General features: G+C 42.0%; 4 protein-coding genes across 6 annotated transcripts in view; 1 reads left to right on the top strand and 3 right to left on the bottom strand.

The window, feature by feature from the left end:
* The window catches only part of ksr2 (kinase suppressor of ras 2), a 102,163-nt gene extending 93,157 nt beyond the window's left edge, over positions 1 to 9,006 (bottom strand). For all 3 annotated transcript variants that reach the window (XM_068604601.1, XM_068604600.1, XM_068604602.1), the window contains exon 1: positions 8,280 to 9,006. In XM_068604601.1, the coding sequence (XP_068460702.1) occupies positions 8,280 to 8,453 (174 nt within the window). In that variant the 5' untranslated portion in view covers positions 8,454 to 9,006. The remainder of the gene's footprint in view (positions 1 to 8,279) is intronic.
* Positions 9,007 to 10,263: 1,257 nt separating this feature from the next.
* rfc5 (replication factor C (activator 1) 5) lies at positions 10,264 to 14,328 on the top strand. The gene is made up of 11 exons (XM_068566444.1): positions 10,264 to 10,396; positions 11,045 to 11,109; positions 11,368 to 11,504; positions 11,589 to 11,668; positions 11,818 to 11,891; positions 12,255 to 12,414; positions 12,636 to 12,717; positions 12,894 to 13,023; positions 13,200 to 13,277; positions 13,656 to 13,710; positions 13,798 to 14,328. The coding sequence occupies exons 1-11, from the start codon at positions 10,350 to 10,352 to the stop codon at positions 13,895 to 13,897; spliced, it is 1,008 nt and encodes a 335-aa protein (XP_068422545.1). The 5' UTR covers positions 10,264 to 10,349; the 3' UTR covers positions 13,898 to 14,328.
* On the bottom strand, positions 14,292 to 21,220 carry wsb2 (WD repeat and SOCS box containing 2). The gene is made up of 9 exons (XM_068566445.1): positions 20,870 to 21,220; positions 20,541 to 20,709; positions 18,873 to 19,075; positions 18,632 to 18,763; positions 17,358 to 17,458; positions 16,231 to 16,427; positions 15,729 to 15,818; positions 15,523 to 15,639; positions 14,292 to 14,919 (listed from the first exon to the last, which is right to left on the bottom strand). The coding sequence occupies exons 1-9, from the start codon at positions 20,907 to 20,909 to the stop codon at positions 14,706 to 14,708; spliced, it is 1,263 nt and encodes a 420-aa protein (XP_068422546.1). The 5' UTR covers positions 20,910 to 21,220; the 3' UTR covers positions 14,292 to 14,705.
* Positions 21,221 to 21,712: 492 nt separating this feature from the next.
* vsig10 (V-set and immunoglobulin domain containing 10) overlaps positions 21,713 to 27,083 on the bottom strand; it is a 9,625-nt gene continuing 4,254 nt past the window's right edge. Inside the window, exons 4-8 of the mRNA XM_068605321.1 lie at positions 26,896 to 27,083; positions 24,184 to 24,468; positions 23,622 to 23,925; positions 22,757 to 22,899; positions 21,713 to 22,660 (exon numbers count right to left, since the gene is read on the bottom strand). The exon at positions 26,896 to 27,083 is cut by the window's right edge and continues 103 nt beyond it. Coding sequence (XP_068461422.1) covers positions 22,566 to 22,660; positions 22,757 to 22,899; positions 23,622 to 23,925; positions 24,184 to 24,468; positions 26,896 to 27,083 — 1,015 coding nt within the window. The 3' untranslated portion in view covers positions 21,713 to 22,565. The remainder of the gene's footprint in view (positions 22,661 to 22,756; positions 22,900 to 23,621; positions 23,926 to 24,183; positions 24,469 to 26,895) is intronic.

Genomic DNA, 27,083 nt, shown 5'->3' with positions numbered 1-27,083 from the left:
AGAGGAGATATTTTTGCTCGTGTTGACATCACAGCATGTATTGTTTTAGTGAAGCAATTTATAAGCAGAAAGAATTGTCCGATTGAAAATGATAGTAGAGGAAGGTCCAGGCCCACAGTGGGTGACGTGATGCTTGAAGACTTAAGGATGATACATTTGGATGGCCCCGTTCCAAACATACGCCTACAAAATGACTGCTAGAAATTAGACGGTGCTGGCCTACATCAGTGCGTACCAAAGTAGAAACCAGTGGAGGAGGGACTCGCAAGTCACCTCTGAATGCAGAAAACCCTCCAGCAGCTGCCCACTAACGCTCTGACCAATCAGGTGACTGCTCAGTCAACACCTACAGAGAAACACATTTACCCCGGCTAAATGTGTTGACTTGTTACTGTACATCATGTTCTTACGAAAGTGGCCGGGGCCCTCTGACCTTCACACACAAAATGTAATTTAAAGATACACAAACCGACCAGGAAGAGGCTCAACATGACCAAACATAAAACCACCGCGAGGCCACCAAAGAGGCTAACTGCTGAGCCTCACGGCCGCTTTGAGGAGGGGAAAAATAACCACAAAATGACAAAGACACACAAAGAAACAACAAACACACTTAAAATGACTCCAAAGAGACACAAGACAACTACAAATAGATGCAAAACTACTACAAAAAAGGATCAAATAAAAAAGAGTAAATAACAACAAGACACAAAGCAATTACAAAAAAACACAACCTGACTACATGGAGGCATACATTACAAATGAACACATAGACTCACAACAACTGAAAAGCAGCAAAAAAAACAAAGATAAAAACAATGTATTACAAAAAGAGACACAACACGACCACACTGAGTATGTCCACACAAAACAACTACAACGGAAAGTGAAAAACGACCATTAAGACACACAAAATGACTACAAGGCAACACAACGTAACTAGAGACGCAAAACAACCACATGAAGAGGCAACCAACTAAAAACTATAAATCTTTGTCTTGTCAATGACTGTTTACTTTATTTACAGGATCATGGCATAACAAAGAGAGAGAGAGAGAGAGAGAGAGAGAGAGAGAGAGAGAGAGAGAGAGAGAGAGAGAGAAATGGACAGAATGACAACCAGAAGCTTTTAAAGAGACTTTTCAATCAATAATTATATTTTTATATAAGTGTATCTCCCGTTTTCACAATCGAAGTCTAGTGTTGCTCGAGACTCTTAGTGTTGTTTCTTTAATCTTGATCCTCAGCGCCAACAAAACTGGGCACAGAATTCTTCATCAGGAGGTTTTTCTCACTCTCCCGAGTACTCGTACTCGTATGAATCCATACCAGAGCCACTGATGCAAAGAAAAATGCAACGTCTGACCTTACAAGAGCATATGAGTCCATTGTACATGTTTAAAAGACAATTCAGCCATAAAGATCGACATAAACCATAAATATGACTCGAGAGGACTTGAAGGTGACTCAAGAGAGATCCACAAGTTATGAAAACATACATTTTTATATTCCTAGCTTGATGCCACACATGAATGATGCACCTCTCTGGGAAGCTTACGACCTGCAGAATCCCTTGTGAGACAAAGCAAGATATCAACCACATTCCAGCCAAAAAACTGAAATATGACTTACTTATGGATGAAATGATTCTTGCTTGGTATGTGATGGTGCATCTGCTCCAGCAGAGCCCCTCTGTTGTGAAACCAGAGGCGTTCAAGGTCCAGGAAGAAAGTTAGGGCATTTTTGCTTTCAGTGGACCTAAACCTACGGTTCACGAAATCTGCACTAAATGAATTGCTAAAAATATTGAACATACCCTTAATCAAAGTCAAACTTTGCAGATCTACTGTTAACACATCGTGATATTTCAGAGTAGAAAGAATCAATGGTATGCATCAATAAAAAGAGGAAATACATTTTCTTTCCTGTGTTCTATCGTCAACGAAATAAGCCAGTAACACATATACTGCTGCATGAACCTCTTAACTAGTCTCACAAGTATGTTATACCTTTTTGAATTACTGAAATAGCATTGTGGTTGAGGGGATATTCTGTATTTAGTATGGTTTGCAAAACTATTCAGAACTTTTGAGAAAAATGGCTGGGGCTTAACCAGGGTTAAATAGAGGTATCAAACCACCGGCTCTGGGGCAAAGTCTGGCCTATGAAAACTATTTCATGAGGCTCACCACATATTCATATAAATTATTGCTAAATCTAGCTGATTTTGTTTACCATTCTTTATAAAAAATATTTCTTCTAGCACAGTTGTCTTTCTATTTTACATTTAACATTCAGCAGACAAGCAACTGGAGTTGACCACAGTTCACCTGACAGCAAAATGCCCTTTTATGAACCTAAAACAGAGGTTGACCTGGAGCACTGTAGCCAGACTGGACAACTGATTTGATTCAAGCTTAATGTGAATTATCTGTCTTCTCTGTGAGAAGAAAGCTGCCGTTCTGAAGAACTACAATGTCAAGTGTTATTAGCATCTTACTTGACCAAGCATGTAGAATTGTACGACAGTAGGTAAGGGAGAGGGCATCGAAAAAGGGGAGTTTCAAATCTTTACAGTGTATGTACTGAAAATGTATAGCGGGAAAAAAAAGTTCTGTTGACACTGACGACTGAAAGAGCCAGGCTCAGTGAGAACAATGTGGCCAGAAGCGTTCGGCTAATGTGAGCTCAATGCCCCTGATCTAACGTGTACAACCATCCACCGAGCGGCATCGCCGTCCTGAAGCTCCAGTCAGAGCAGATTTGGAAAACCAAACTTTACTCCCTTGCAGAAAACTAACAGGGACTGAACATACTGTGCTGTGGGCAGGTGTACAAGCACACGCTGCAAGGGCTAGCAGGCTAACAATAGCGAGCCACAAGCTGAAAAGTCTCCCCGCTTTTAACACCTTATTCGTTTTACCTTCTGTCTGTGCCCTTGCTCGCATTGAAGCAGAATCCCTGTGATAATGCTGCTTGTATTTATTTTATTTTTTCACATCAAGCTACAAAAACAATCGATGCACAACAGTATAATTTTAGTGCAGAGAGAAAAATATATACATAAAAAAAAGTAAATGGCCACAAATGTATCAAGGTAAAAAAAAGTTTAGTGGGCAAAACTAGTTTAAAAGAAAAAAGAGTTTATTTTACTTGTAACTCTGACTAACGTAAATGCTGAAAACCAGCATATTTCCTCAAATGATGGAGAGCTTCTTTAAGTTTGAAGTATAGTGCTATTTTCCATTCGACACAAGCTAAATTGACCTCTTCTCAAATGCGACACTCCCTGCTGTTGCAGATAAACTGAAACTGAAAACTTTGACTTCCACACCAGCTTCATCTGGTCTGAGCTGAACAGAAGAAGTTCATCTAGAGACAAGTATGACCACTCAAGCTAATTTAAGAGCATAACAAAGTCTTTCAGCAAAGGTTGGTGCAATTTGTGACTTCAACTTCAGTTGGAGGCACCACTAAAAGTCATGAAGCTTAAACATTTACACATGTATCTTGATGAAGTACTAAAACAGCAAGTTTCACCCCAGTTTAGCCCCACAAAGCTACGTAGCGATCAAACTGGTTTGTATGTTAAAAAATGGACTACGAAACCTTATCACAATTGTACTACAATCATTTATGAATACGCTTCCTTTAAAATTGATGATATTCATCCTCAGCGGGCAGTTGTTGTCAGAGAGAAAAGCTGTATGACCCAGTGTACAATACTTGCTCAGTTGCAAACAGCAGAGCTGGTGGAAAGTGCATAATTCAGCAGCCGCAAAGACAAATATTTCTATCTGGAGACTGTAGGAGTCACACATGAATGATAACGCTGCTCCGTAACTCCTCGACGTGTAAATTAGCCACAACATTTGATGCCCTTTCAACTTTAAAAAAAAGTATAACGGGCGTGCAACGCGACAATCGCAAGGGTTTGAAATTCTCCCTCTTTCTTTTTTCATCCGTGTGAGACTTTCTGAGAGTTTACGCACCGTACTTCCATTGTGCACGACATCAGGACAGCATGCACTTCAACACAGCCGAGAGGAGGCTCCAACGGAGGGCTTTTCATAAGCGCTTCCAGCGAGGCCACAGGTACAAACACTTGTGTCTTTAGACGTGGCCGGGCCACACTTTGTGTGACCGAGTTTGCTTCAAGCCCAGTGAATCCTTTAACTTTCTGAGCTACGGTAAAAACAACTTTTTGAAGCGAAAAAACAACAGCTGACGCGACACTTAACACTTAAATAACCATGATAGACCCAGTCACGTATTCTTGAATATGGACGAATAACAGCACTTCTTTTGACCTGCCCTCTATCCTGTTACATGAATTGCATAATTGGATCACATGACATGCTCCATCATGTGTTTGCATCTCTATAAAAGCCAAAAAAAAAGAAAAGAAAAAAAAAGGCCTCATGCGCGTGGATCCTTCCAGTGTATCCAAGGGATACAGGCCGGCAATGCATTATCATATTAATGGAAACCAGTATCAACACTTCATCAGATCGTGGAACAATCTGGGTCCTGAGGTTAATAATAGAGATGGAAAACAGCGACGTCGTGGAGGAATCTCTCGTATACACACGGCCCTCGTAGTGCTCAGGGAGCAGGTTAATGAGGAAGGCTTTCCGTGCGGCTGACGACATTGTGGTCGTCATCAAAGCCCCTGGTGGACAACTCATTTGTCGTTGAGGCAATAAGAGGACCGACATCCCGAAAGCTCTCCAACTCCCAGGATTTGAGGAAGACTACACAGTTCTCAGGAGTCACTCCTTTGTTGCTCTTGCGAATTAACTGTTGAGTTTGTCTTCCTTTTGTTCTCATTCACTTCTAATATGAGTTTCTTTCCGTCGGGCATTTCTTCTACACTTCACTTTTTTTCAACATTTTCGACTGGTAAAATCCTCACTGATGTAAACTCTAACGAAAAGCTGATATTCAGTTCCATCCAGAGCGAGTAGCCCAAGCCATGTTACGTATGTTGTCTTGGTTCCCAGGTATTGACAAAACGGTATTTTTACAAGGGGAATGTTCCAACAGAAGAATCACAGCCCACAACAGTACGTGACTACCAAAATATCTCACTCTGACCTGAATTCATGCCGGTGTTTCTGTTATGTTGACTGGTGGGCACAAGTTGATACGAATGACCTGATGTCCTCTTTGCATATTAAAACAAATTGCCTTCTTAAGTTTATTGTGAAGTGTGCTACTGTTTGGCATGGTCAAATTAATTAATTAATCCAAAACTTCAACACGGAGGAACAACTCGCGGTTGCAGTTGAACAAGTGAAGTTGTTGCTGGTACCTAATTTAAAGCTTTCGGACGTCAGCAACAAATGTGCAAACCATCACAGGATCCTGGGTTTCAACGCAGATGCAATTGGAGAGAGAGATCGATCAGAGATGGGACATAAGTTGAGAAATGTATTCATATCGTCCTGAAGACTCACTACTTGCAAGCAGGGTGGTGGTCCTGCACCATGGGGTCCTGATGTCAAATGTTTTATGCTAAGATGTCCGCCATATTATCTGGTCAGAGAATAGTTTTTTGTTGCTGCTGTTTGCATTCATCCTGATGCAAATTCAAGTTCACATGTTTCTCAACTCTGTTTTTCAGCTGCAGAACGCATCTGTTTTCAGGACAACAGCACCGATGAACCCAGAGTGTGTGTGTGTGTGTGTGTGTGTGTGTGTGTGTGTGTGTGTGTGTGTGTGTGTGTGTGTGTGTGCGTGTGTGTGTGTGTGTGAGCTACCTGCTCAGCACCAAACAACGGAGACAGTACAGCGACCAGCTGTTGAATGTAACGGAGCTAGAGAGACAGAGATCTCATCTTGAGTTGATGGAAACCAAAACAGAGCCAAAGGAAAGTGAATATTGAACGTTGTATTTATCCAAAGGCCAAAAGCATGACTTCAAACGAAGCAAGTAAATGTTAATGTGCCTCTGTGTCTGTTTGCAAATGGTCAACATTTTGCTATAACTTGACCTACTATCACTTCTTTAGGTTGGATGTCAGAGATTGGGATTTGTGGAATTATTCAGCCAGAAAACTGTAAATACAACTGTAAGACAATAATTGCATCAATCTGGATATGCTGTCATGCTTTGCCTTCATAAATGTCGGCTCCAATTTATATTCGATAAATAATCGTCTGCAGCTTTCAGTAACATAAATAACTTGGGTTCAATTAGCAAATTGCCAGTGTAACTCAATGGAAACACAATCTGTATGTTGTTAACCAACAACAACCACCACATTGTTCACTATTAATGGGAAATGTTTTTCTATTGTGCACTGACATAACTTTGTGCAAACAGATTCATGAAATATGAACTAATATTTATGTTGTTTGCTAGCACATCTAGACTCATGTCCTCTGCTGCTTTAACACATACTTATAGTTTATTATATGTTCCTAATTTATGTTCTATTTTTTAACTTTGAACTCTTTTTGCACTTCATTACATTTCCATTCACTTGATGTCGGAGACAGGAGAAACACAATTTCAAATCTCCTGTATGTTTGCACAAATGGAAGAATTGACAAATAAAACTGACTTTGGACGTCATGAAAATGAAATGAACGTGTTCCAGGGAGGTTTTTTGTCCGCTTTGAAGAACAGTCTGAATGAAAAAGTGAAGCCAGATGTTCCAATATGTTGGTTTATCATAAACACGACAATGCCCTCCATGCAGTATATTTCCTGCAATCCATTCTATAGATATAAACAAATTTTAGGAACAACTTATGATTGTTTTGGAGCATATTTCGTCCACATGTTCAGTTGTCTTCTCTTTGATACTTTCACCCTCTGCAGTCACCAGATATGTGATCCACTGCAATCCCTCCTGCATGTCTGGTACAACAAGTAATACAAACAATACTACTTTGCTAAAACCACCGACAGCAACAACAGTGGTCAAAAGCCAAAGTCATAATCCCGGTATATCTTGACTTTTACTCCATGGAACACTAAGGCAACAAAAAGGTTAAATAACAACGTCAGATCATAACCCATCTCAGTTCAAGAAAATCCATCCACAAAGAAGCCAATATTAATACTATGCAACATAAAACAATATTTCTGTCACGCTTACAACAAAATAATCCAGTACCCACAATGCTTTGCAAGCCATTCAGGGAGCATAGTGGGCATTTATCTTCATACTGTATAGCCTGCACATTGCTGGCCGCACATTCATCTCCTCTGCTCTTGGATTCCTATCTGCTTGTGCAACACTTACGTACTTCACTTAATGGCTCAGGCACAGCCCTGGATGGGCCGATATGAACCCCTATATGAGTATATATTGTATAACACATCCTCGTATTCCTGTGGGGGTTTGTGGCCATGACAAGTGACTTCATGTGTATGTGATATCTCACTTATAGTCCCTCTTGGGGGCTTAAAGTGTGTTGACGGTACACAGACAACTCAGTGCTGAGTTTATGGCGACCTTATCGCACTTAATGGTATTTGTTTAAATCTCCCGAGGCATCACCATAACACGCGTACAGGCCCTTAACGCTGTGCTGTGTCTGTGCTGTGTTGTCTGTGACCTTATCGCACTTTATGGCTTTTTTGTGTGTTGTTTTTAATGTCCCGTAGCAGGCTCTCACTGGTGAGGGGGAGGAGGGAGGGCTTCGGCTGGTTTAAGTGGTCTAAAAAACGGACAGTCTGGTATCTCGAGCACAGCACCGGGGTATGATGGCCATTACGTAACGCAGTTTACGGAACACACCCCCCCCCCCCTCCCACCCCCCGCGCGAGCCAATTAAACCGGATAACGATATTCTGTAACAATGTCGGTAATCTGCTGTGCCTTGCATAACAGCGCGGGGCCTGGATGCGCCGCGAGGACAGATGCGCATGCAGGCTGGCGGTGGTAATGGATTGTAAACACGGGCAGCCTATAGGCCTCGGCTGCCTCCGATATTATTCTGATGGAGAAGAGCCACCTTCTCTCTCCGCCACCTGCAGAATGCGCAAGTCTCCAACAGCCCACTGCAGCCCCGTATAGCCGCTTGATTTATTGCACTGCACAACACAGATAGCAGCATATGGGCTTTAGCGGAAATATTTCTTGGCACATTTAAGCAATGGCAACATCGACAGACCCAAAAAAAAAGCAATTTGTAGGTACCAGGAGAAAAAAAAATGTGCACAGTGGCCTAGAAATAAACAGCAGACGGTGACAGCCCCCCGTTTTGGTTGTCGATGAAGATGCACAGCAGAGATTCAGTCATTCCGCTCAAATGGTGCTTACCTCCAGCGTTCGTATCTCTTTTTGTGTCAAGTCGTTGGATGTGGCACATTTGGTCCGTAAACCCTCCAAACTAGAAATGCTTATGTCTATCATATTTTGCACCAACTCGCACTGCTGCAAGGCTTTCTGCAAACTAAGATGCTGCTCCTCGCTTTTTGTCATCTCCTCGTTCATAGTTTTGCGAGCAGTGGTCGTTATTCCCCCCTTTGCACTTAAAAAAAAATATATTTAAAAAGGAAAAATTAAAAAAAAAAATTATTTAAAAAAAAAAAAAAAAAGCAACAACAAAATAAAAAATCAGAAAAGAAACGTGGAGAAGCCCACGGAGCAGAGCAACCTGCGAAACGCCATGAAAAGAGATGTTGTAGGTTTACAGACGGGGTTTGAGCCGTGAGAGAGTCGACTCCATTGCAACAACAAATCCTCGTAGTTCCTGCTGTTTCATCAAGGTGTCTCTGTGGTTGTCGGCTAAATCAAACACAACGTGAAGATACCGAGCGGGACTACACGGTTTGCCACAGCATCCATTGGGTGCCCCCTTCGTTTCAAATGGATGTTGAGAAGAAGAAAAAAAAAAAAGAGAAGCAGTTCAGCGCATCATAAGCAGACGTATCGGGGGGAGGGAGGGAGGAGGGAGGGAGGGGGAAGCCTGGTGGTTTTAAAGGTGCTGATGTGAGGATTGGATGCAGGTACTCCCTGTCTCCCTTGGCGGCAGCTGCATCCCTGTTCGCTCCCACCACGCCGACATGTTTCCTGTCAATCAAACCGGGTTAGCACAGCAACAGCAACGGCATCGCATTGCTCAAGCGCCGCCGTGAGGTGCCAGCTCTCGCGAGATCACTGCCAAGTGTGCTGTGGGCTCACTGCTTCAGCCGATCTCGGGCCTGTTTCAAGCGCAAAAAATAAGCACTTTTTTTGTACGTGTTTGGGGGACTCTGTAGGATGATTCTATTTTTTAGACACACTTTGATGTTTTCATTCACATACATAGGCTGCACAAACACTGAGTCATAAATCGCATATGTTTTTTACTTCCAGTGTCTTTTCAAAGCGTGTACTGCTGCGTGCAGTATATGCACTCAATTTGGACATACTACTTTGTCATAATTTCACCTTGAACTTTGAGATGCTTGCTCACGTATCCACAGCAGAAAGGATTGTGGGTCGGAATTGCCGCAAAAAGTGTGCTGGCTTACATACTGCAACAAACATCCTGGTATTTTTGGTATACATATGACATATAATAGTACATACTAAATACATTATGGCAGACTACATAGTATGGTAGTTAAGGGTATTGGAACACTATTTATATTGCTAGCATGAGTTTGTCTGTTTTTTGAGTCAGTGATTTTATGAAGTTTTTTTCTATTTTTTATTTATTGATAACATGTTACATTCGAAAGTTTCATCATATTTGAATGCATTTTAACTTTTAATTATTTATTTATTTTACCTTCATAGGGGAAATGAATGGGCTTTATTCGTCAAATTAAAGTAAATTATTGGAGGTGTGGTCAAGATAAGTCTACTGGCTTTTTTTTTTTTAAATTGTTGGATCATTTGTCACTACCATAACTAACTTATCACAACAATACCATATATCGGACTTTAAATATTATTTTATTTTATCTGTGTCACCTGCACATACTTTAGCCAGCAAAGGGACCAGCTCTGTTAAGAACACTATCAGGGTAATATGACAGCACATCAAGCTGACTCTTTAATCATTTTCACTTGAACAATCATAGCAAAACAAATTTCAGTACGTTTGTTTGTTGCCTTGTTTCCCAAATGTATTGTAAAAACATGTGCCTTATTGTATTATTTTTTTTTAAACTAGAAATGTAGGACATTTTAGCCTCTTTCTGTCGTCTCACACACGTTTTACAGTGGGCACTTATGTTGTCATCGAGACCCCGCCCATAGGATCTGGAAAAGTGATCCGATTGGTTGTACGTCGTGACGTTTGACGCACGTTTTTGTTGTGGAGCGCGCCAAAGTGCCAGTGCTAAAATACTATACAAGTATTTAACAGAGTTTTCAGCTAAATCCACAGGTTACAGGAACATGGCTTCTACAAATAAAGAGCCGTTACAGGCCAGAAACCTACCGTGGTGAGTTGAAAGTCGTTGCTTGTCAAAAATAGGTTGAATTAGTTAGTACTAGCTAGCTAACCTAACTTTACCTAGCAACGTGATGCTCGCGGCTGTGTTTCGAGACGTACTGACGTTAGCGTTTCTTCTGTATTATAACGCCAGATTAACCATACTTGTAAAACGAATATTAGCTACATCTGGTGTCATGTGAAATTATTTTAAATTCGGCATAAGTATGACCTACTGAATGCATCCAGCATTGCCCTGTTGCCACTTCAACCAACTGGCTAAACGGGAAAGTTTCGGTCTCTAGTGAAAAACAATAATAAAGAACATATATTTAATATTCCTGTGCATGTATATGTCATATGTTTGTACGTGCCGAATTAAGGAACGGTACCCCAGTCATTTGATGGCTCTATTAAATCAACATTTATAGCATGTTTACCCAGATTTATAAGTAAACTTGTTTAAAACGACTAATCCGTAATGAAGTTCGTTCTGTAATTTATACCAGTATACATTTTTGGGTTAACAAGTTACCTGAACTTTTGCTATTCAGATGGTACCACATCCTAGTTTGCAATTATAGGTCATTAATCATTGGAATGTATTTATTATTGCTTACATTATTTATGGACTACGTCTTTCTTCTCCGGATTGCAGGGTTGAAAAATACAGACCACAGAAACTTGACGATTTGATCTCACACAGAGATATTCTGGACACCAGTAAGTACGAGAACTCCCAGAATATATATGTATTCCTCATTATTAAAGATCCAGCACAAGGGGGTTCAGTAACCCTTAATAGTATATACATATGTATTACACGGTTGTAAGATAGTAATTATTATCTCTGTTCGGTCTGTCAGTGTTGCTGGCTCTCGCCTGCGATGTCCCCTTCTGTTTTAAACAGATAACGCCATTCAAAATGTCATTTTCAGACTGTTTATTGTGTTCATCGTGAACTGTTTTGCGTCTCTTCAGTCCAGAAGTTCATCAGTGAGGACAAGCTTCCCCATCTCTTGCTCTATGGCCCCCCTGGAACCGGCAAAACCTCCACCATCCTCGCCTGTGCCAAGCAGCTGTACAAGGACAAGGAGTTCACCTCCATGGTGTTGGAGGTATACTAAACGTTTTTAGGTCTATTGGGTTTGTCTTTTTGCGTTAGTTTATCGACTCTTTGATTTGATGACTTGTTGTTGCAGCTAAACGCATCAGACGACAGAGGTATCGATGTTGTACGAGGTCCCGTTCTCAGTTTCGCCAGCACCAGAACCATCTTCAAGTAAGACTAAAATAAATGTAACAATCTATCCTCAAAACTTGTCACATTACTCTATTCAGAAATGGGTGTTCTCAATGCTCTGTCCTTTATAAGAGCAACCTATAACTTCATGGGGAAATAATTTGAACTGCTGCCTGTTTGTCCTCCAGGAAGGGCTTCAAGTTGGTGATACTGGACGAGGCCGATGCCATGACCCAGGATGCCCAGAATGCATTGCGGCGAGGTAAGCCATCTGTTTGGCCGGGCGGTGCCCACTGTGAGGCGCACGGCTCACTGAGCAGCCAGACAATTTGCCCACTGGTGAATTACAGCATATCTTGTACACTGTTATATTCGCCCTGGGATTTTGTGTTTGAACGATTGTTAAACTGGAACTGCGAAATTCATCTAACTAATTTACAAACGTGTAGTTTCTCAGAGATTCAAGTGTCTCCTCTAGGTTTTAAAAGTGAGTGGAATCAGAGGACTTCCAGACCCGGCCGATAGCTTTTTCATTTTTTCAACTTTGCAGCTTTCCCATTTCTTAGTTGCATTGATTTTGAACTTGTGTTCCTCTCGTTTCTCTCTCGCTCGCCATCTATCTCAGTGATTGAGAAGTTTACCGAAAACACCCGCTTCTGCCTGATCTGCAACTACCTGTCCAAGATCATCCCAGCTCTGCAGTCTCGATGCACCAGATTTCGCTTCGGCCCACTGACCCCGGACCAGATGATCCCTCGGCTGGAGTACGTTGTGCAGCAGGAGAGGTGAGCGCGTGTTTCTTCTCCGCCTACTGTTAAAACAATCTGAGGTTTCACAGGAAACACGTTATTTTACAACACAGCGAGGAAAAGTTCAAGTTAAATCTGTACCATCAACAAGAAATTGAAGAAATTAAAGATGGTGGCAATAATGTTGCTTGTTTTGTAATTGATAAATTCAGCTGTCCATTGAGTGTCTATTGAAATCGCGGATGTTTTTGTGGCAGTATTGACATAAATCCAGGTGGAATGAAGGCCATCGTGACTTTATCGTCGGGCGATATGAGAAGATCGCTCAACATATTGCAGGTAAAACCAAAAGCTCATCTTGATCATTTTTGTCTCACTGTGATGTCCCTTCATTCATACTGTCTTTTAAAACTGTTGGAAAACACACACTTTGTTTCTATACCACACTTGTTTTTCCATGTGATCATTGTAGGAGAGTAAAATGTGCCATCTGCACTCGAACTGTGTGATTTCAGAGCACCAGTATGGCGTACGGGAAGGTCACAGAGGACACGGTGTACACCTGTACGGGTCACCCGCTCCGCTCAGACATCGCCAACATCCTCGACTGGTCGCTCAACAAAGACTTCACCACAGCGTACAAGCGTATCCTTCAGGATAAGTCACTCTGGAGAATAATGTGTCTATATTCCTCTTCCCTGATAGTTGCAGCAACACATCGCAACACTTTCCTTGCTATGTGTTCTGCATGATTTCATATGAGGTAATTTCATTGGCTAAATAGTTTGTGTTGGTGCAACCCTTTAACACCTCATTCACAGAAATCCTTCAGCTGAAGACGTTGAAAGGTTTGGCTCTGAACGATATCCTCACTGAGGTTCACCTGCTCATACACAGAGGTATGTTTTTTGTCTAAAGGAAAAAATAACAATATTTAGTGTAAAACAAGGAAGCTATGTTTTCAAACAAGCTTTCCATATGGGTTAAATCCCACCCAGCGTTTAATATCTCTATATTTAGGCTTCAGTAGTTAACTTATTGAAAGATGTGTGTGGTTTCATGACTTTACAATGTCTAGTAGTAGATTATCTAGTTTATTTTAAATCTCCGCAGTCATGTTTAAGATGATGAATCTGAAAAACAATCCTTATTTTTGATTCCCCCCCCCCCCCACTTGAGTTTTTCTTACAGGCAAAGGATCTGTTGAACTTGGAAGTCTTTCAGTAGTTTAGTGTTCAACATTTGTCTGGATTATTTTTCTTTCTCCTCTTTTCCAGTGGACTTTCCTCCAGCTATTCGGATCGGTCTGCTCATCAAGCTGGCTGACATCGAGTGCGTGAGATCACTAACGTTAACATTACAAAGTATCGAGACGTAGTGACGTGTTGCTTTTGGACTCATCGTGTCTCATCTCCTCAGACACCGGCTCGCCTCAGGGACCAACGAGAAGATCCAGCTCAGCTCCATGGTGGCAGCTTTCCAGGCCGTCAGAGACCTGGTGGTCAGCGAGGCGTCCTAGACGCAGTAACCGCCGGACGCCACAACGGACTGCCGGCTATTTTTTGAATGCAAACCAACGGTGGAGAGAAACCTTTGGGACTGCCCTCAGTGGTCATTACACTTTATGGAGACCAATCAGCGGAATCACTTGAGTTGAGCTTATTCAGAAAGAGGACAGTTGACCACCAGTACTGATGCACAGAGAAGAAAAAAATATTCACAACCCGTCTGAGTTTCTTACGTGTGCATACAAACTGAGATGATTTGGGCACTTAAAATATGGAGGTGGACAAGTATAAATGTAGCCAACTGTGTAGGATCAACTATGTGATGATGTAAAAGAGCTCAAAGAAATGTGTCAACCAGTGTCATCATGTTACAAATACAATTAAGAAAATATCTTAGACATGTACGTGTTTGAATCTGTTTAATAAAACTATTTCCTATATTTCCAGTTTATCTTCTATTAACAATTAATGTGCAGGTGCAGTGCAGTAAGTACATTATGTGCCATTTTATGATGAACAGAAATTAAAACACATGTATACATTTGATATTTACACAATAAATTAATAGTATAAAAGTGTGATATTCAAGTTAGATATGCACATGAACATTATATGCATCATCTTACAATAGTAGTGCAATAAATGAAATCCTTAATGTAGGAATGCTGCATCTAAAGTAGATTACGTTAAGAGATGCTTCCTGAGCTGTGGAAACATCTCAATCAGCAAACAAAAGGCTTTTTTTGTGTGTAAAATATCATTAAGCATGACAATCACTCGCTGTAAATGTCAGTTGCTGCATTGTGTAAATGTTCCTATTTAACTCTCCCAGTCTTCTTCATCCGAGGAGCAGCATGTCTTGAGGCGGTCCGGGATGTTTCTGTAGGTGAGGTACTGGAGGATCCTCTTGGGAAGGGGCAGCGGCTCCATCTGGTGCGTGGACACCGAGTGGCGCAGGATGGATCGGCACAGGTGGCACAAGCTGGGCACCGTCCGGGGCGCCTTCCAGAACCGCACGTGGCCGTCTCTGGTTCTGTCACAGGACGGGGAGGGGCTTAGAGCACCGCAACTTAGGGAAAACGTGCAAACTACAAAAAGGACATCTCTCTTACGCTGAAGATTGTAGGTGTAAAACGTTTCGCATGTGAGATGTTACAAATGGGTAGGAAGGTGAAGCAGTTAGCGTGTCATTTAAAGCGTAAGAAATAAAAGCTGTTGAAGTGACTGATAGCTGAAGTGTGTGCACGGTAAAGAATTGGAGAATTTGATTTGAGCTGTGAAACAAAGCAAAGGACCAACTGTACTGTAGGTTTCTGAACTTGCATGCATGTAGGTTGCGTATGCGTTTACTACATTTATAATGCTGCAACCAGCAAATGTTTAGCATTTCTCATTAAAAAGAAGAAGTAATAATACGTTTGTTTAATTGGCAAAATCGGCAATTAACTTGACTGACTGTTGTGAGATTGTTTTGGATAAATTTGAGTTTGGAGCACGTTTGCTATACAAGTAGCTGTCTCTTTAGTCACCATTGACATCCACTGTGAATAGGCTGCATTATTTCTAAAGCCACCGTTTCACAAGTAGTGAGAGTTTTTTCTTCAAATAATATTAGTAGTAATATTATTTGTTTTACCCTGTGGCGACCACTCCCCCCTTTGGATGGTATTTGCAGCAGAGTCCATTGGAGTCTCGGTCCACTTTAGTCTGCATCACCATCCCTTTCTGGCCCGGCTCCCAGATGCGCAGAGCTCTGCAAACGCAACACATCCGTCTGAAATCCTGTCGTCCAGTGCTGGAAACCTTTAAATGACGACACTGGGTGCTAATAAAACTCCTCACCTGTCGTCCGTCACCATCGCCAAGTGCAAACCGTTGGGAGAGAACTGTATCGCTGAGATTTGGTTTTGGCCATAATCTTCAAAATAATCCCTGTGAAGAAAAAAACGTCTTTTAGGAGTGATGTTTCCCCGTAGTCAGACATCCTTGATGCTTACAACTTAGATGTTACATTACACATTATATACAAACAAGAAAACAGGTTGCACAGAACAGACCAGGAAGTACTTTCTGGCAATGTGCTGATAGTGACAGCGTAGGATGTCTTTTGTTCCCAGCTTCAAACTAATTTGAACGTTGCTGCCAAAAACTACCATCAAAAATAAAACTCAAGTCTAATTTCTTGTATTTGGAACCGTTTACCAACAGGACTAGAGATGAGATGCCATTCACTGTTCCCAAGAATAAATGCAACCCGAGATGCACTTATTTCCCACCGAACTTCAGGATATATACGTTTAAATTAAAAGTACATTTACAGCGCGAAGACGGAGTGTACACTTACACCAGAGTGGCCAGTTTCTCAGCGGTGTACGGGTCCCACAGGTCGATCCACCAGCTGGAGCCACTGAAAGCCGCGGTGGCGAGCAGCGCCCCGTCAGGAGAGAAGGCGCAGGAAGAGAGGAGGTACAAGGTCTTGTGGATCCCTCCTGCCAGGTTCCTGATGAACGTGTAAGACCGCAGACTCCACAGACACACCATCTGATGAGGGGGAAATCACAGAAGAGCCTTCATGCCTCGCCACAGGGACTGCCTTTAAAGTGGGATAACGAGGGCGAAATCGTCCCTTCGCTGTTATTGCAGTTTGTTTGCTCAACGGTGCGCTGACTCAGTGGATGTCAACAGGACCGGCTGGAACGCACAGCAACACAGTTTAAAGTGTAAATGTGATCCTAATGTCTGGTGTTGCACAATGGTCAGCGGCTTGCTTTTCTTCACAAATGAGAAGGTGTCGAATTAGCAGTTTGACAGGAGTGGGAAGAGCCCGGCGCTCCAAATGTCTCCGAGGACAAAGAATCAAATTGTTCAGCGACAGACTGCTCTGGAAGGAAAAGGTCTGAAAAGTTTAACCCTATGTGCATCTTTGGTTTTATTCTTGCTTGTCAAAAAGAGTAACTATAAAAAAGAAACTAAGTAAAATGAGGAAACGCTGCCGTGATGATCAGGAACAACAGGTGCTCGACCAGAAGCTTGTAAAAGCTGAAAGTCTTCACAACGGTTTTCAAAAGGTGAAAGATCAGCAAGAAAACCCCTGAGGAGGGAGCGTTGAAAAGAAAAACACCATCCGTTGAGTTAATCATTGCAGTGTCCTTGAAAAACTGAACATGATGCAGGATTTTATTCAAAGAATGTCGCTTATCGTCCAACAAAATCACAAATGTTTGCACCTTTTTGCACAGTTATTGTTACTGAAGGTGGAAAAAAAAGTATAAAAAGGAGCTTTGTTTTGTCAGTAAGATGTCAGACAGCCAGAAGATCTACACTTAGATGAATATCTAGATGCATAAAAATAATAAATGAAATGTCCTTCAGGATCTACGGACACGCACATTTTTGTGGTTTCTGTTTTGCAATGTCCGGCTTTGCCTTGAATACACAAATCAACACACTTTTACAACGACACACACTCACGCGGTCAAATCTGCCGACAGACGCGATCATGCTGCAGTCCGAGGACACGCAGCAGCAGCTGATCCAGTCTTTATGGCCGGAGAGGACCTGCACCTTTTTTCCTACAGGGAGACAGAAAGAGACCAAAGTCTAACTGAACCGAACCTTCACAAAGTCGGCGCCTGAAGTGACGAAGCATGTGACTCGTGTGTGTTTATGTGTGCGTGAGTATATATGTGTGAGCATGAACATTTGTTTGTTTTAACCGCCTACATTCAAACGAGAGGTTTAGTTCAGTTGTTCGGTGACAAAACACAAAGGAGGCCAGGGAATCAAACACAGAGCAGCAAGAATGATGATTTGAAATCTGGAATTGCACGCGCCTGTTGCTCATCAACCGCTCTTTACATGAATGCAAGACATGAGTCCTTTGTTTCTTCTCCAACACTCATGCAGCCATGGTTTCATTCAATATCAACACGGTATCACACTCGGTTTCCACAGCCTTGAAAGTTGTTGGGTAACACCTCACAGTGAGCCTTTAATGGCGATATTGTTTGACCAGGGTGCGTTCAAGGATGCTCCGACGTTTGACAGACTGGTTCAGCCGCGTTGCCAAACCAAAAACTGGAAAAAGAACACCTTGAATGCACGACGTGACATTCCTTACTTCATGCATGAGGACTTAAGTTGGGAAGACAAATGTGACGTTTGTGAATTTGCTTCACAGAAGCTGACTCACCGAAGAGTCACAACTAAACACGGAGAAGCAGCGTTCAGCTTCTCTGCTCCACATATCTGCAACAAGGTCCCTAAAAGCTGCAGGTCGGCTGAGACCCTCAGCTCCTTTAAATCCAGATTGAAGACTTTTCTGTCTCTTTCAACCAGATTCAATTGCTGCATCTCACTACTGCATTTTATGTCTTACAAAAATGTCTTTTCTCTGCATTATGTTTTGATGCTTTTCATGGTTTTATGTGAAGCACTTTGAATCGCCTTGTTGAAATGTGCGATACAAATGAACTTGCTTTGCCTTAACATGCAAATTAAATTAAACGGAGCAGGTTTCATAATGTAACACCCGCCCTGAATGTAAACAGCCACCCCATCACACATGAGACGGTGTGTTTGCACCAAGTAAACGCTAAGAGTCGTATCAGGGAGGATTGTTTGTGAAAAATTACGTTAGCACAAGAGAGAAAGTGAAAACATTACTCTTATGAAAAAGTTTTAGGATTAAGTGGTTGAAGGATCTGAAGTAATTATAGTACACAACAAAACTCTCACACACACACCTTTCTGAGCGAGGTCCCAAATCCTCAAAGTTTTGTCCCGGGAAGTCGATATGAGTGTGAGCGTCCCGTTCTGAGGGAAGACCAGGTCCCTGACGACTCCCTCGTGGCCGCGGAGGTCGAATACAGCGTCACCTGAAAACAAACACACACACACACACACACACACACACAGCCAAAAGGTGTTTTTAAAAGATCAGCTGAAGACAGCAACATCTTCACCAGCAGAAAACGAGGCGCTCACCTGTTAACACGTTCCAGATTTTGATCACCCCGTTCTCCAAGCCTGTGGCCAGGAGCAGGCTGTTGCTTCCTTTCGGTGATGTTTTAGTCGGCCGTGCCCCTGCGGCGGATTTTGGGGGTCTGGGTCCGAAGGCGAGGCTCCACACTGGGGGACCGCAGCTGAAGCTCTTGTCTTCTCGGTCGGTCTCTCCATTCTGACTGTCTCTGTGGGTGAGAAGAGCATCAAAGAAGCAGATATCATTAAAAAAACAACCTCTAATGAGGGCATGTGTGAAGCTGGAGCTGGTGGTTGAAGGATGCTGCCTTTGAGTGCCGTTGGAAACAGACGTAAACACAACAGTGAGGTTAATACAGTGGGAAGGACAGATGTCTCTGGTTACAACCAGGGCTTTCAAGATATGTTCACTTCAGGATTATCATGGCCAAAAGACTTTAAATATTTAACAAAACGTTTAAAAAAAAAATGCATCATTCAAATTCATCTTTTACTTTGTGAATTGAGCATTTAATATCCTTTTTGTCAAATTAATCTAACTCAAAATACGAGAGTAGGCAGGAAGAGAGAACCTGTGATTATAAATGTGTAATGAATATAAAATGATTCAGGAGGCGCTGGCTTATCCACACAATATAATCACATGTGCATTATTAATATCAATATTCTAAAGTTTTAAATATCTCAGTTATCATCAATAACAGTACGTCGTTTCACTCTTTGTTCCAGAAGTTACATTGCAATGGAAGAAGAAAAGGAGTCCATTGATTTGCTTCTGCTATCTCCATACTATTTGTTTTTGTTTTGAAAATTGAGTCTAAAGTTGGAACTGATCCAGATTCTCTGCTCGTTTACTTCTTTCTGTATCTTACTTCAGACAACCAACATGAGGAGCTACATTTATCTTATTTATATGGATCAATTTGACATGTATTGTTGAATATAAAAAAAAGTTTAAAATATGTTTTTTCATATAGTAGTATATTACATAAGGTGTACAAAGTGCAGAGCATATTATGCAGAATCCCAAAGGCTTCAATATTAATAAATAAGACACTTTAAATAATTACTATATAAATAATTAAATATTTAATTCAGCTATAACATTGGGAATAAATATTTAAAACAGTGCACATTGTCATCGAATGCTTTTTAAAAAGAATCCCACTAGTTTTTACTCATTGAGGAATTTCAGCTGTTTTTATTTTCAAATAACTTTCTATTGCCAAATGTAGTGTTTCCTACATACCGTTTCATTTCACAATGCCTCTTTTCATCACCAAGTCTTTGACACTCAAGACAAACGTGGCCTGTATCTTTTGTTTCAGTCTGGCTGAAGAGACACATTTTACTAAATTGACTCATGAGCTTTAACTATTTGTTTGCTCAATGTTTTGTTTGTTTGTGTCAGTCATTGTGGCATTACATCATAGCAAAGCTAAACAAAGCAAAATGTGCGACTCTAATGTGATATTTTCACTCTTTTCCTTCAGTTGTAATCGGTCCAATGATCAAGTCAAGCATTAACGGGTGTGTGTGTGTATAACGTGGCTTGACGTTTCACGCGGATAAACAGCCACGCTGTTTATCCTTTTCAACGCGAGCTCGAATGTACGTGCGACACGTGAACGCATCGCGGGTGGATTAATGAACCGTCCAGGTTTAAAAACCTACTCGGAGTCGAGAGGCCAGGCGACCACCCACACGATGCCGTGTCCCATCGACCAGGCGAACCAGGCTCCGTCCGGGGAAAAGTCCACGCTCCACGTCTCGCATCCCGCGCGGCCCTCCAGGGACGGCGGCCGCCTGGTCTTCAGCTCCAGCACCAGCGCCGGGTCGGCCGCTGGAAGAAGGAGGACGACAAGGGCGACACGACGTCAACGGCTGCGCCAGACCCCCCCCGCCCCCCAACATTGAAACACAGCTCGTGGATACGACGTCAACGGCTGCGCCAGACTCACTCCCCCCGACATTGAAACACAACTCGTGGATACGTGACTCACATTCCTGCTGGAGCTCCGCGTTGGGTCCCGTGGAGCACATCGTTTCCCCTTTTTTTTCCTCACATACTTCGCTTTAACTTCCTGAATGCGTCCTCTCCGTGTGGCTCCGGCCGTCCATTGAGATGAAGTGTCTGTTGTGTCCCAGAGGGAGAGAGAGAGAGAGAGAGAGAGGGAGCGTAGGGGAGGGGGAAAGAGAGAGAGAGGGAGGGAGGGAGAGAGAAAGAGCGAGAGAGGGCTGGGACGTGTCCGGTCGCGTTTGCGATGTGAAAAATGTGGAAAAACAAACTGTTCATTTGATTTCCGGTTCGTCTGAGTCACTCTGCAGGCTACCACTGGCTTTAGTGTTGCCCAACGTGGTCACGTTTTTAAAAACTGGGGATTACGTAACCTTAAAAGCCAGGCCACGCCCCCTCATTAAATTATAGGGCACGTCAAAAATTCACAAGTTTTCCACTGATGATTAACTCTCATGCGGTGATGTCATTATTAAAACATGACGGGTTAGAGATTATTGGACATTAAAAAGACAAATATGGACAAAGAGCGTTGACACTGTTTACAAACAAAGTTGGTAAACTCTCAAGTAGCCGCGTGGACTGGCTGTCCATCTCAAGGTGTAAAGGTTGTTTTAGCTTGAGCACAGACACGTTTTGGAATAATTCCCCAAATACTCTTTATATATTTATCATAATAATATCATTTGAACAGTCAAACAAGTCAAAGGGTGCAATCGTGGATGCGTAATAAATAAAGCGGTAGGCCAACAATACAAATATAATATATATTTAAAAAATAATATTCAGCCTTTTCAATGAACTCAGACACTTTAGAAAATGTTCTAAAGTAACAAAGAATGAATGAAGACAAAATATTACCTAATGTGTTGATATTCACTTTCACAACAAATTGTATTCATGTTCAGGCTGCAAACAACTATTTTCATAATCATTGCTGAATAATTATCAGTAGATCAAGTAATATATTTGTTTAATCATTTCAGCTTCATTTATTTATTAAAAAAGGAATATTTAAAAGGAACATTTACAATTCAAGAGGTTACAGACCTCAATCTTCTACCGTGCTATGACTCCATTGTTAGATGCACGTTGTCAGTGATTTCCCTTTTTAGATTGTCGTTTAAATATTTCCACAGTACAAAATCAGCTCAAAATATGTTATAGTACCGATACTCATACTGAGTAAAAAAAACTGATACTTCCCGCTCACTATTGCCCCAAATCTCATGTCGACCTGGCTGGAGTTAAGTGATTTTGGGAAAGAACCCCTCCGTTCATCAAGATGACTAACAAACTCACTCCACTACATTTTTAAAATGGTTCCAGTCTAGAGTTGCTTTCTGGACTGGGATCGCCATAGTTCACCTCTTTTGGATGTGTGTCCTTCCCGCTGTGGGGACGTATGGGAGTTAGCACGTATAGGTAGTGTCACATCACGTTCTGTTTCAAACAGATTAATTTAGTGCACACATCTCAATATCAGAGCAACACATTCACAATGCTGTACAAACTAAATCATGAAAATAACCTTAAAAAAATTAAAAACCCTGTTTAAAAAAAAAAAAAGAGTTAGAAGAGATGATTTTCTTCTCTTTTTTTTTACATGCATCTTCCACCGATTCTGTTCACATTGTCATTGGGAGTAAATGGCATTCACTGAAACTAAAAACACCCGAAACCTAAAATGTTACAAGATCCACTGGCTCTTCTGTCAGTGCAGGATCCTCCTGCCGCGGTGGGCTCCTGTCAGCTGTCTCTGCATCCTCATGATCGCCTAAGAAACAACCACGGGCACATTGTTACATAACAAAAACCTCAACTTCCTCAACAAACCCTGACATCAACGTCAAGCGGCAGGATGAGGTCATACTCGACGGGATCCGATGTATCTGGACGAGCGTGATCTGGTGTCCGTTGGTTAACGGGGGCAGCTGGGGAACGGCATCTTGAAAGATCTGCTCGTCGTCCGACTCCACCAGACTCAGCACGTCTCCCCTGTCTTCCTCCAATTGCCTAGAAAGCCGAAAATATGATCTGATGTCAGAGTGCGTCTGCCGGCCAGGACGTCCATGACACACGATAACAGAGTCTCACTATATGTCAGTTGTCGGCGGTTTTGGGGAAGAGTATGAAAGCGAGCGAGAAAACGTGGACGTAAAAAAATCTATGGTTTCAAATTCTTTCCAAAATCTGCTCTGCAAATATTTTAAGTTGAAGAAAAGGCATTAAACGTATTAATAAAAGGCCTCGAGGATAAACACGGTGCTTTTTGGTGACAAGCATTGAACGTAAACAACTTAATGTTTGTTTGTTTACTAAGAAAAACTCCAAAGGGAATCTTAAGGTCTACCAAAAGATTGTAAAATAACTTCTTGATGTTGACACATTCATATCAAAAATTCAGAAGCATATATTCACTATAAAAGTGCTAATCATGTAAATATATTCCCCATAATGTTAAACTAATTTATTAACACAACATGTCGGGCAGCTGCATTGCATTCTGGTCTAGCGAGGCCACAATAAACACAGAAATTGGGATTCTTTGCTTCTTCTCGGATGGATTCCTACCAGTGTGACTACTGAGATCTGACGCCTCGGTAAACTACTGAATTCAAAATATAACAAACAATACAATGAACATGAAACCCAGATTACAGTTCTTAACCCCTTTTATGTTCGGGGTGAAATAAGCATGCAGTGCTGGATTAGATAAGTCAACGTGAGATACTCACCCAAAGCCATCACCTAAAAGCAAAAATATGAACAGAAATTGTGAAATTAGTATAAGTGGACTTTTATGATTCACACTTGTGTATATGCAACATTCCAGATGTAGTTTAGTGTGATGTGTGCAAAAGAATGATTTAAACGTAAGTCCGGTGAGGCGGAGACGTTTGTTGCATGCGTTCACACAAATGTTACCCAGGCAGATTCGGTGCCGGTGGAAGTAAAGGGTTTTGGCTACGATGGCGGCAGATCCCACGATCAGCGCGGCGATGAAGACTCCGAGGATCGCGCCCATGTACGGCGAAGAGGCTGTCGGGACACAACGAGACGACAGGAGAGGGCGGTGAAGCGGAGGAGGAGGAGGAGGAGGAGGAGGAGGAGGAGCGGCCGGTTTATCGGCATTCCAGAGGTGGAGTCGACAATTGCGGCGGCTGGCTTATCGTTTAAATCTTTGGCCCATCCACATGTGCTGACAACTGCTCAACTCGTCACTCCCTTCTAACTGTTTGGTGAAAATGTACACACACAAAAAAAAGAAGCAAAAGCAAGCTGCCCACCCAAACTCACTTTTCACGGTGAGGTAGACCTCCAGCTCGCGGGCGGCGAGCGCGTTCTCGCTGCGGCAGAAGTAGACGCCCTCGTCGTCCTTACTGATGTTGAGTATTTTCAGCTTGAGGACGGGGCCTTCCACCGACAGGACGTACTTCGATCCGGGCACAATGGCCTCCTGCCGGAGCCCTTTTCTCCACGTGGTGTTCGCGGCGGGGATGGACACGTCCTCGGAGCACGTGAGCGTCACGCTGGACTCCTCCAGCGCCGAGACCAGCGGCTCGCCTTCAGGGTACGGAGGTTCTGGGGGAGAGGGGCGAACATTGAACCGAAGATCTGTCCAGAATAAGAGTCTCCGAGTACTGGACGGGTTAACATTTATATTAAAGTTGGCCTCAGTGGGACTGAAACCCTTCGATAATCTTACTTGACAAGGACACACTTCTTCAAAGCCTCCCTAGTTTTGAGTCATCTCATTGTTTGTGCAATCCTGTCTCATGATGATAACCCTTCCCTAATTGAGTGACACATGTCCGGTGCATGCTTCACCGTGTCCTCATGGCCGCGCTACCGACTGCGTGCCTCTGGCTGTGCGTGTATCCGCAGCAGTACTTAAACTCTAAAAAGCTAATCTAATTATGACATTAAGTACAATAATGAAGCAGGGAGATTTAAAAATAATAATTTTTCTCACTAATGTGACAGTTAACACAGCGAAGCAGAGGGATTAAAACGTGGCGCGTGTTTATACTCAAAGTGTTTTCCTTCATATGAGAAACCGAGTAGATGATACACAATGTGAGTGGAGGTTATGACATGAAGGGTTTGTCACCTACAGAGAAGGTGGTGCATTCGAGTACGTATTCGTTGTCAGTAAATTGTGGCGGCACACATTGCCCAGCATTCAGGTGATTGGTAAAAAAAACTGTTCAAACAACAAAGTAAAGAAATATGTACTGGGAGAACAGTCTAGCCTATTCTGTATGTAATTTTATCTGTCGAACGATGTCATCGTCTCAAGCTGTTATTTCTATTTCTCTGAGAGAGATGAATAAAGTGCACGCATACATGGTCAATGAAACTGATTCTGTTGTGATACCTTTTCATTAATAAATCAATGCAAGGAGATGTGTATAAAGAAAGTATCAGAATGAGAGTTGCCCACTTCTCCTAGGCCCAAACGAAAAGGTGCTGCCACACTCTGATTGGTCAAGAGGGAAAATGTACACAGCTGCTCTCAATTTCTAATTAGGAGCCGGCCCACATCCTGCACAACAGGTGATGTGATCAACCAATCAAGTCAAAGAACGATGGACCGCTGCATTGTATGCAGTACTAGTGATGTTTCTCAGGCCCCGTTTACACGAGGGGAAAACGTATATTTATGCATGGGGTTTGGCCTTTCATTTACACAAAAACGGAGATTTTATCACGGAAAACGATCATTTCTAAAAACTCCGGCCAAAACGGAGATCTATGAAAACTGTGTTTGCGTGTTTGCGTGTGCACTCGGTCAAGCAGAGTTTTAGGTCCTCAAACGTCACCGTACACGACTAAAAATGCATCACGTCATACATGAGCGTCCTCTGTTTACGGTTTGCTTACTGATCACGGCGCTCGGTGGCGTGTTGATGCGGGTTCATGTAAACAGAAACTTTTTGGAAAACGATCATGTGTGTACGACGTTATTTTTGAAAACGGAGGGGCAGAAATATTCGTTTCCGTAAATTTATACTACGTGTAAATGTGGCCTTACTCTTGGTGTAAAGCTTGAATGATATCTGTGCCGACAGTTTATAATGCCATGATCTGCTTTGAAATATATATATTTATATATATATATATATATATATATATATATATATATATATATATATATATATATATATATATATATATATATATATATGTATGTGTGTGTGTGTGTGTGTGTTTTTGGGGTCACTTAGCAATGTATTTTATAAGCACTGATTTTAAATGACGATAACATTAAATTAATCAGGACTCTACATCGTTAATGTGGTAAAAGACTATTCTAGGTGGAAGGGTCAAATGTTTAATGAAATATCGACAGAGGTGTATAGAGGCCCATTTGAGCTCGTGGAGTATCTTGAGCATCACTTGTGTGGGTTCATTAAACTCTCAAAATGGCCAGAAAAAAATAACTGTCATGTGAAACTCGCCAGTCTGTTCTTGTTCTTCGAAACTTTTGAACAGTAGTGTGTGTTGTGTATGTATATATATATATATATATATATATATATATATATATATATGACGGATATCCTAATTAAAAGATATAATATACAACACTGTGCCATCCGTGTGTGATGAAAGTCAGTTCATAAACGTATACTTATTGTATTAAATATTTAATAAATAACTATTTTTAAAGGATTTTTAAATAGATGCTAATGTCAAATATATTTTTCATAAAGCAGCTGCTTGTTGAGATTCCATATTTCTTTGCTTCTAGAAAATAAACTCTAAAATGTTAGTCCGCAATAATGTCAGCGCCGAAAACTGGTGTGGAGGCACAAACCTCAGAGACAAATCCCTTTTTTTAGGCGGTATTTGGATAATTCCACCGTTCAAATCAAATGAAGGTGAACGCTAACAATCCTGAGTACATGTACACATAGTCAACAATCTCCCTGAAGAGTGTCAGTGTGACTCCCAAGTGGAAAGCACATAAAAGATTCAGCGGTTGCACATCTCAGGATTGCTTACTGAGGGTAAACGAACACGACGGCCCCTTCCCCGGAGCGAGCGCGACGTGCTGGGCCATGCACCTCAGCGTCTGCCCGTCCGCCAGCGCCGAGCGGTTCAGCGTCAGCGACAGGCTCTCCGTGGAGGCCGACGCGTAAACGTTTCCGTTCCAGTGAGCTCCTTGGTCGCCCCGGTCCTCGCCCCAGCGG

This window comes from Clinocottus analis, unplaced genomic scaffold (genome assembly GCF_023055335.1).
Source record: "Clinocottus analis isolate CAN_PGR_092001 unplaced genomic scaffold, fCliAna1.0.p SCAF_7, whole genome shotgun sequence".
Classification (NCBI taxonomy): Eukaryota; Metazoa; Chordata; class Actinopteri; order Perciformes; family Cottidae; genus Clinocottus; species Clinocottus analis.
This window is presented reverse-complemented; position numbering and strand designations above follow the sequence as displayed.